Here is a 10381-nt window from a genome sequence, read left to right on the forward strand (position 1 = left end):
TGTTTTTTTTTGTTGTTTTCACCTCGTTTCAGATTAGGGACGTTATATTAACGTCCTACCCATGTATAGCTGGCCGCAGCAGTGATGGCCAAAATAGGATCGTCATGTATAGCATACGTAGTTTTTAATTTATTTATTTTCCATAGTAAGTATATCCCCTCACCGTGTCCTGATGGGCGGTTGTTCATAATCGTTGTCCTTTTTCCCTCGATTTGCAGGTTTAATCTTAAGTAGCAATGCACAACGCCGACCGTATAGCAGTAATCGATGTAAGTATGTTAATTACAGCCTAGAAATTCTCAACATGCCGTTCAAAATTTACATTCAACTGTGATGGTTGCGGTCTCGAGTGGAAGAGAAAATCGCACCGAAATGCCTGCTGTTTGTGGTTGTTCTTGCGTGTTCTTATGTCTCTAACTGGTCAGGTTATGATGTGTTTTGGCTATAATCAGTTGTTCGTTATACTTCGCAAGCACGCATCCGTTCGCTAATCACGCACGTAACTATCATCCTTACTCATCTATGCTCACCATTTGCTTGCCGTCATTTCGCGGGCCTCCAGTTCCGACGGTTGTAGTTGCGGCACCCAGCAGTAAGGCGGTCAGTAACGTGGCCACAACGTTCTCTTACCGTGGTGATCAGCAGCCAACAGATGATGAAGAGTCCATGGAGTTCACCGACGAGGACGAGCCGGCTTTGGGTGAACCGTTTCGGTTGGCGCACTCGGGCATGATCAATAATCACATCAACTACAACAAGTACAACTCCATCTTTTACCCTGTGGGACATACGATGGGGCAAGGCACTGCTGGTGATGCGAGCTCTGAGTGGCCATTACCAGACGAGATGGTAGCCCTGGAGAAGATGTCCCGAAATGTTCATCCGCACCACCGACACGAAGCACACGAATATCGACAGTATCGCAGCTACCACCATCGATATTCCGGGTCCTGGCGACAGGATCGTGGAGGAGGAGGTTAACTAGTTATATGCTTCATAGTCCGCGCTTGTCAGTCCCAGATATCTCCAGCATTATAACCTGGATTTTGCCGTGGAATTTCCACGGGACGCTTTGACAGAATGTTCCAGCGCACTGTGTGCAGGTCATAACGTCATCCGGGTGTAGAGTCCCCTATTCCCAGGCCCCCAATGCCCCCCGACGGGTGTATTTACATGCGTCCCATCAGGTGTTGCGTCATCGTTTGTTGCGATCGGCTAAGAACAACGTTGGTAATCAACCCTCCTCGAAGGCGGAGTAAACACAACGCTATCTGCTATCTGCTGCGAAACATAGAAACCCCTCAGTGGCCCCAAAAAGAAACGACTAACCCTCAACTCAACGGAAGATTCACGACGATTCCGAACCGGTCCCTAGGAGCACCGAAATTTACGGTCATCAAATCCGTGCACCGCTCAATTGGCAACCGCAGCGGGTGGTTGTTAACGTGACCTGTAGCTTGCTTTAGTCATCTCTAACCCATCAAGTCGATCGTTCGCTGTCCTTCCGTCCTTGGTTGCTAACACCCAACGCTAACACGTTTACCATCCTCTGGTCCGTAACTTTCCACGCTGCTCGGTTGTAAGATTTCCGAGGTTGCGAATGAGTTCCGCGGGTGTTGTTTACCGAAACGTGCTTTCCAGATTCCACCCCCTTCTCATACGCTAGATGTACGTGGACGTGGTCGAGCACATATGTGCGCTTCCCCGTTTGTACGGGGTGGATTCGCTTGGTTGGGTGGATGGTTTCTCCTGTGATCTGGTTCTAAATTTATCTCCACCTAATCCGGAAAACCGGTACTAATCCGTATCCTTCGTCTGCTTCGCTTTCGTTTCTGCCGATAATGACGATCAACAGTAGCCAGCCGACCACCGACCCATCGTTTGCATCCGTGCGAACAGAGCTCGTGCTATCCGGCCACGGGCAATCTGCTGATAGGGCGTGAGAACCGTCTGGAGGCGTCGTCCACTTGCGGTACGGTACGACCGGAACGCTACTGCATCGTGTCCCATCTGGAGGAGAAGAAATGCTTCCTGTGCGATACGCGCCGCGAGACGGAAAACGATCCGATGCGCAACCACCGGATCGGGCAGATCATCTACAAAACGCAACCTGGGTAGGTACAATCGCATGCCGCAAGCGTGCGTGTTTTGGGGGACTGTTGTAATTTTATTTGCAACAAACTAAGCTGCTATGCAACATGCAACAGGGCGCAGATAAGATAGAGCGTGCCCAGGTTCGGCTATTGCTTCGCACAGGCCCGATTGCTCAGTCCCCGGGGGAATAAACAAACACAGCCCACGAAGGCAAACATGGTGGGCAAATAAGTTTTAGTAAACACACGCTAGGCAGCTTCCTTCCATCTTGTTCCGCCTGCGAACACACGGTCCGTAACAGAAATGGAAACTTTGCCGCACGGTGTTCAAAATTTAACGATGATTTAAAACCAGCCTGAGATGACTTAAACCTCTGGCGAAGATCGCTCCATCTGGTGCTGGTACGTGATCGATTGGAGTTTTGGTGTGACTGTGGAGCGTCAAAAACAACGTTTGCCGGCCTTCGGTCGTGACATCATCCTGTTCGTGTTCGCGTAGATGACACAATTTTAGATGCAGTCTCGTTACCAGATGGCCGAGCACTCCTCTGCCATGAGTTGTTGAATTCTATGTAGCTCTATGATGAACTTTTGTTGTTCTCCTAACGGGTTGTAATTAGAATGCTTTTGCCGGTTGGATGGTTGGAAAACACTAACAATTTTGTGGGGTTTTAGCACCGTCGAGCAAACCTGGTGGCAGTCGGAAAATGGCCGTGAAAACGTGACCATCCAGCTGGACTTGGAGGCCGAATTCCACTTCACGCATCTGATCATCGTGTTCGCGACGTTCCGGCCGGCGGCGATGCTGATCGAGCGATCGTACGATTTCGGCAAAACCTGGCATGTGTACAAGTACTTTGCGCATAGCTGCCGCGAGTCCTTTCCACACGCACCGCTGGTTGCGCGTAATATCACCGATGTCGTTTGCGATCACCGATACTCTGGTGTGGAACCTTCGAAGAACGGTGAGGTGATCTACCGCGTGCTGCCACCGAACATGAACATCGAGAACCCGTACGCTGAGCACGTGCAGAACATGCTGAAGATGACAAACCTGCGCGTTAACTTCACCAAGCTGCACTCGCTCGGTGACAACTTGCTGGATGACCGGGATGAGATACAGGAGAAGTACTATTACGCCATCTCGAACATGATCGTGCGTGGATCGTGCTCCTGTTATGGTCACGCGTCACGTTGTCTTCCGCTAGAGGGCGTTCGCAACACGGTGGACATGGTGCACGGACGGTGCGAGTGTACGCACAACACCAAGGGTCTGAACTGCGAGGAATGCGAGGACTTCTTCAACGATTTACCGTGGAAACCCGCCCTGGGAAAGCAGACAAACGCTTGCAAGAGTAAGCTTTTGCTAAATAGGAAGGTATATACAGAATTTCTAACTGGTAGTTTCCTTTCTCCGACAGAGTGCAACTGTAACAATCACGCCACGAGCTGTCACTTTGATCAGGCCGTGTACGAGCATTCGGGACGAGTTAGTGGTGGCGTGTGTGACAACTGTCAGCACAACACGCAGGGATACCATTGTGAGGAGTGTTCACCCTTCTACTACCGAGACCCGAACGAGGACATCCAGAGTCCGTACGTGTGCAAAGCGTGTGACTGCGATCCTCGTGGTTCCCTGGACGATGGTATCTGTGACTCGATCGCCGACGAGGAAAATGGCATTGTGGCTGGAGCTTGCCACTGCAAACGCAACGTGAACGGACGTCGGTGCGATCAGTGCAAGGAAGGATTCTGGAGCTTCGATGAACACAATCCGGAGGGCTGCCAGCCATGTACCTGTAACACACTCGGCACGGTTAACAACTCCGGGTGTAATGTGTACACGGGCGAGTGTATCTGCAAGCGGTTGGTGACCGGTCGCGATTGTAACCAGTGTATGCCGGAGACGTACGGGCTGTCGGACAGCTTGGAGGGATGTACACTGTGCAACTGTCATCCGGGAGGATCGCTGGATAACAGCTGCGACGTCATCACGGGCCAGTGTCGTTGTCGACCGCACATGCAGGGTCGGGATTGCAGCGAACCGAAGCAGCACTACTTCATCCCGACATTGCACCGCATCATCGAAGCTGAATTCCCGTCCACGGTGAGTATTCGTCGAGTCGTTGGGAAAATCCTTGGATTCATGTATTCTAAAGTGTATCGTTTTCTTTCTTCCAGTTCTGCGAAACTGTCGGAGGGGTAAGTTACCAGGGATACGATATGAAAATCTTAGTGTTTCATCGTGAACGTACTAATAATGCGTTTTTTTTTATTAACAGCAAAACTGTTCCGTTGTTGTTCGCGAACGAGCAAACGATCGTGATTCCGATTTCACTGGACCTGGCTTTATCCGCGCATCGGAGGGTACGGAGCTGAAGTTCACCGTGGACGACGTACCAAAGACGATGAATTACGACGTGTTGCTGCGTTACCAGCCACAGATGAAAGGAGATTGGGAGAAGGTGCTCATGACCGTGGTCCGTCCGGAAGTGTACGATCCGGAGGGGCCTTGCGCGAATTCGCATCCCAGCTACGAACGGGACATTACGACGACACTGTCCGAGTATGCAACGAGCCAGATCGCTTTACATGACATCTGCCTGGAGAGTGGCAAAACGTACAAGTTGATTGTGTCGTTCCATCGTCACGAACCGTACGATGATAATCCCACCGCGCAGATTCTGATCGATTCGATCGTGCTGATTCCACGCATTGAGATCACACCGATCCTGCGAGGATCGCATCAGGCTGAGGTACGGCACCGCGAGTACGTCAATCTGGGCTGTAACCACACGTACTACGATGTGAATTATAACATCATCGCACCGGAGGAATGCCGAGAATTGCTTAAAACGATCAGTACCTACATCAACAATGGTGCTACGCGTGAGTATCGTTAAAGGGTGGGATGGATTGAACCTTATATATAGTGGTCAGGGAAATTAGATTAGATTTCGTTCGGAGAAAATTGTTCCGTATCTTAGGGGTGCGTGTGTTTGTCATGGTTAAAAAATCTAAACATATGGTATCTTATCAGTAGCGTTTGCTGGTCAAGCAATTAATCAAAATTCCTAGTAGGTACAGCACCAGTAGGATATCGATGAGCGAACCTTGAAATAGTTGTACAAAGATGGCTCAATGTGTACGTTTGGTCGTTTTACTATTGCTGACCTCGGGAACCCTTTTGGAATGGTGCACAGGCCAAGATATTGACCCTGGAGAAGTAGTACTAGAACCTTGTTAGTGTTAGAGGGAAAATAAATGGGTTTTCTAGTGCGTGACGATCATGCGAGTGCTTCACTAACGTTATCGTCGCCATTTCTTTATTCCAGCATGTGAATGTAATCCGACGGGCTCAAAAAGTAAGAAGTGCGCTGAATCCGGTGGTTACTGTACGTGTAAGACGAACGTCGTTGGACGGCAATGCGATCGGTGTGCTCCAGGAACGTACGGTTTCGGACCAGAGGGTTGTAAGGCATGTGATTGTAACAGTATCGGTTCCAAGGACAACGATTGCGATCTGATCACTGGTCAGTGCAATTGCCACCCAAACACCTACGGGCGCGAATGTGACCAGTGCCAGCCGGGCTTCTGGAACTTCCCCAACTGCCAGATCTGCGACTGTAATGGCCACACATCGACGTGCAACTCGAAGACGGGCGAGTGCGTACAGTGTCAGGACTTTACGCAAGGTTGGCGGTGTGACCGTTGCATCGATGGATATTATGGCAATCCGCTTTTGGGCTCGTCGATCGGTTGTCGCCCGTGTCGCTGTCCGGACACGGTTGCATCCGGCCATTCGTACGCTAACGAGTGCTATCTGCACCTGTCCACAAACGATGTGATCTGCTCCTGCCAAGAAGGATACTCAGGTGCCCGGTGCGACGTTTGTGCCGACAACTACTATGGCAACCCGGAGAAGCCAGGCGGCCAGTGTCAGCAGTGCGACTGTAGCCAAAATATCGACCCGAAAAGGCCGGGCAATTGTGACTCGAAGTCGGGCAAATGTTTGCAGTGTCTGTACAACACCGAGGGCGATCATTGTGAATTCTGCCGCGATGGATTTTACGGCGATGCACTGCAACAGGACTGTCGGATGTGCGATTGTAACCTGCTTGGTACGAACCAGACGGTGCAGCATTGTGATCGGTACACCGGCCAATGTCCGTGCCTGCGTAACGTGAAGGGACAGTACTGTGACGAGTGTATTGAGAACCATTGGAAAATTGCCAGTGGCGAAGGATGTGAAGCGTGCGATTGCGATCCAGTTGGTGCCCTTAGCGAGCAGTGTAATCCGGTAGGTATTAGTAGAAGGTTTTAGCTTTACATGATAACATAATTGATTAGAATTATCTCTTCGCAGTACGATGGGCAGTGTTCCTGTAAGTCAGGTTTCGGTGGTCGACAGTGTAACCAGTGCGAAGCATTCTACTGGGGCGATCCAAATGTGGAATGCAAACGTATGTATTTGCGTTGGTATATTCTGAAGGTGGCGTAAAATTTATTCTTAACCATGTTTGTCTATTTGCAGATTGCGAGTGTGACATTTCTGGTTCTGCTACGGAACAATGCGACCGTACCACCGGAAAGTGTGCCTGCAAGTCCGGCATTGGCGGGTACAAGTGCGACCAGTGTGCTCGCGGTTACCTTGGCCAGGCACCGTATTGCGAACCTTGTGGCGAATGTTTCGACAACTGGGACATGATTCTGGATGGACTGCGGGACGAAACGGACCGTACGATTGAGGAAGCGAAGACAATCAAGAAGCTCGGTGCCACCGGAGCGTATAAGAAAGAGTTTGACTCCATGTCGAAGAAAATCGCTCAAATCGAAGGACTGCTGAACAACACCATTTCTGATCGTGAGATCTCAGCGATTGATAGCGAGATCGAGCGAATCCGCGCTCACCTGCAGGAATCACTGAACAACCTGGAGGATTCCGAGAAGAAGCTGCAGGAGACGGATTCCAGCATCAAGCTGGCTAACATCGAGATCGTAAATCTTGGTCGCAAGGCGGACGACGTAAAGCAGATGACGAACTATCTGAGGGATAACGCGACAAAGCTGCAGGAGGGCAATATCGAAGGTGCGCTAAATTTGACGCGCGATGCTTGGTATCGTGTGAGCATGCTTGGCGAAACGAACATGAATATTACGAACATAAATCACCGTGCGGAAAACTACTGCCGACGAGCGGAACATTTGATTAACAAGAATCAAGCCGACGTGGTGCGCAATCACGAAAATAACGAAGCCGCCTTCCGCAAGTACCAGGAGGAGCTGAACACGCTAAATGGAAACATGCCAGATCTGAACCAGCGCATCTGCGATCGGCGCGGAGATCCGTGTGATGAGTTCTGTGGGGGTGCTGGTTGTAAGAACGGTTGCGGTGGGTTGAGATGCGAAAACGGAGCGCTAACCTTATCGGAGAAGGCGCTTGACTTTGCGAAGAAGACCGAGCAGAACATCAAGGAGAAGGAAGAGCTGGCGGATGACATCATACGATCGGTAAATGTTTAAACAGCTCATACGGCACATTTGGCGTGAGATGTAATCGAGGGGTTTACCATTTTTTCAACAGATGTCACAAGCGAAGGCAAACGCGTCAGAGTCGTATAAGAAGGCAAAGAAAACGCACGACGAGACACAAGCGCATCTCGATGCCACGAAGGACTTGATCGATCGCGCTAACGTGCTGGTGGGTAAGCTGTCCGACATGATCGAAAACACGACAGCATCGCCGGGCGAAATGCGGGAACTCATCGACCAGGTCATGGGCTACACGCTGCAGCTGGATCCTGATCAGATAGACGATCTGGCACAGAAGATTCAGGATGCAGTGTCGCATCTCGTCAACGTGGAGTCGATCATTCGCAATACGGAGAACGATCTGCGGCGTGTGGAAATGCTTAAAAGCGAAGCGCTGGAGAAAAAGTACGCAGTCATTTATCTTTTCAGCTTGGTTTGATACAGGAGAGAATCGAGTAAAAAATGGTTCATTTCTTTTTCCAGGGATCGCGCTGATAAGGTGCGAATTGGAGTACTAAACATCACGCAGGCTTTAGATGATGCGGACGATGCACAGAAAAAAGCACGTCAATCGATAAAACAAGCCAATGCAGATATTGCTTCCGCTAAAATCGATTTGGAAAAGGTATACTGATGTGTATGCAAAAATATGTTGGAAGGCATTCTTTTCATAAGCATACAATTTCCTTTTCAGATTGAAAAAGAAACGGATGATGCGCAGAAACGTGCCAACTCGACTGCTAACGCGGTGGTAGCACTTCAGTCTCGTCTGGAGCAGTTACAGAAGGACAACATTCGAAACGAGCTGGACGCGAAGGATATCAATAAACAGGCGGAAGATGTTAAGGACTCGGCGAACAATGCTCACGAGCGGGCAACTCAGGTGCGAATTCGATGCCTTTCGTAGCATGCATCGATCATGCATTAATGGATTCGATCGTACATGTGCCTTATTGTTGGTTTGGTGTTTTTATTGTTTTTTTTTAAATCTTATCTTCATAGCTTAAAAACGACTTTAAGACTGCGAACGAATCACTCACTGCCCAAGCACGCCGATCGGAAAGCGCTCGAGAGCGGGCGCAAAATTTACTGAATCGTGCTTCTAAAATTACAGTGGATACCAACAATCAGCTTACGGCTCTGCAGAGTAAGTTACGAACTATAAATATGTAGCGGTGGGGTTATCATCCTTTTACATGATTATTTTAGATATGGACGATATTTACAAGTCGAATGAGAAAGATATCCAGAGGCTGGAGACCGAACTGAATGATCTTACTGGCAAAATCACCTTATATCTTCAAACGATTCAAACCAACGCAGAACGCTACCGCCAGTGCACATAATCCGTGAACGAACATCGGCTTTCAGGCTTTCAACGTGTGCTAAACTAAGCGCACTGACATCGATGGCCGAGGGAAATAAGCAATTTCTATGTGTTCATAACAGAAGATAGTTACACTCTATTTCATAACGCGCAGAAAATCTATGGATATCTCTGCAACTGCAAGAACTTGTTAAACTTTTTCGATAATTGCAAACATGAAATGTCTTACGAAAAGACAGAAAACTAGATAATCTTTGTGCCAAAAAAAAACAAACAAACTAATACATGATTAGTAGTCGATTTAAATGCAAAATCCCCATTCTTTGACGTGTGTAAAGTGCATTTGCACTAGTTTTAACAGTGAGGAAAAAGCAAAAAGGAGAGCGTGTTTGAAAGATGTGTTCGCATTTTCCTATATTAGTTACTTTGAATTTCCAGTCTTGTATTAGATTTTTGTGAGCTCGAAACTAACACTAACAATTTGTGTATTTTAAGAATCATAAGAAAAGCTAAACGGCTAGGTAAGCAATTGGGTTCGTTGTACCCTATTACACCATTATGATACATCCAGTGCATTTAAAATGTTTTTTCACGCACATTTGATAACGTTCGTGCGTTTTCAACGGAAGGTTAATGGGCCATTTTAACAATACTCTCCAGTTCCAGACTTTAGGTGAACCAGCCGGAGTTGAAACGCCGTGCTACGATTTATTGACAATACACTTGAAAATAGTAATAGTGCATAGAGGTTAGGTGCCTAAACTAGACTAGCGTGAGATTAAAACTAGGGCAACGTGAAAACGTGTACCTATCACAGACCGCCATAAAATTAAGAAGAAACTTAAAACAGCTTAACACTGGTTTTAGAGAGAAAAAAAATCATCTAAATGGTATGTAATTTGGAGCGCTCATGCTTCCACATCGTAAATAATAAATATTGTCAATGTTCTAACAGAGGGTTGTACTGAAATCGTTATTCAACGTCTTGATCTTCTTGTGATAATAATTTATATAATAGAGAAAATGTGCTATAAAAATTAAACTATAAGAATAACTCGTCTTATGGTTACGAAATTTTCCAATGATGAAATATTTCATTAGTTGCTTGAAATGTTTCGTATGGGCTGAATGAAATCGGATGTAATCGAACAAATATGTTGACAAAAATTTATGTTTTATTTTCTTAATTCCATTCAATTTAGTAGCAATTTATTCCACATAAATTTAAAATCTATCATAAAAAACTGTGAACGATGAATTACGATGTTGGTTTTGTTAGCTTTGAAAAGATTTGACGTACACCGTTTTTGCCGTTTGACGTTTCGGTTTTCTAATGTCAGTACGCGACCGGGTGTCAAATCACTGTGCATCGTTGTTGTGTACGCAAAGAGAACAAAAAGAGAAACGAACCTGCGGCATCGCGCAAGTG

The 10381-nt window shown here is 47.6% G+C and overlaps 1 protein-coding gene across 2 annotated transcripts; it reads left to right on the forward strand.

Annotated features, from left to right (window-relative positions):
- Positions 1–84: 84 nt before the first annotated feature.
- On the forward strand, positions 85–9870 carry LOC128722117 (laminin subunit beta-1). Of its 2 annotated transcripts, XM_053815950.1 has the most exons (15): positions 85–145; positions 219–269; positions 1856–2114; positions 2769–3448; positions 3515–4200; positions 4275–4295; positions 4376–4982; positions 5429–6393; positions 6460–6556; positions 6628–7604; positions 7678–8030; positions 8109–8250; positions 8320–8508; positions 8628–8772; positions 8835–9870. In XM_053815950.1, the coding sequence occupies exons 1-15, from the start codon at positions 85–87 to the stop codon at positions 8969–8971; spliced, it is 5370 nt and encodes a 1789-aa protein (XP_053671925.1). In that variant the 3' UTR covers positions 8972–9870. The 2 variants fall into 2 exon arrangements, with proteins under 2 accessions (XP_053671925.1, XP_053671924.1); XM_053815949.1 differs by lacking the exon at positions 4275–4295 and having other exon boundaries at positions 3515–4218.
- The last annotated feature ends 511 nt before the right edge of the window (positions 9871–10381 follow it).

This window comes from Anopheles nili, chromosome 2, assembly GCF_943737925.1.
Source record: "Anopheles nili chromosome 2, idAnoNiliSN_F5_01, whole genome shotgun sequence".
Lineage (NCBI taxonomy): Eukaryota > Metazoa > Arthropoda > Insecta > Diptera > Culicidae > Anopheles > Anopheles nili.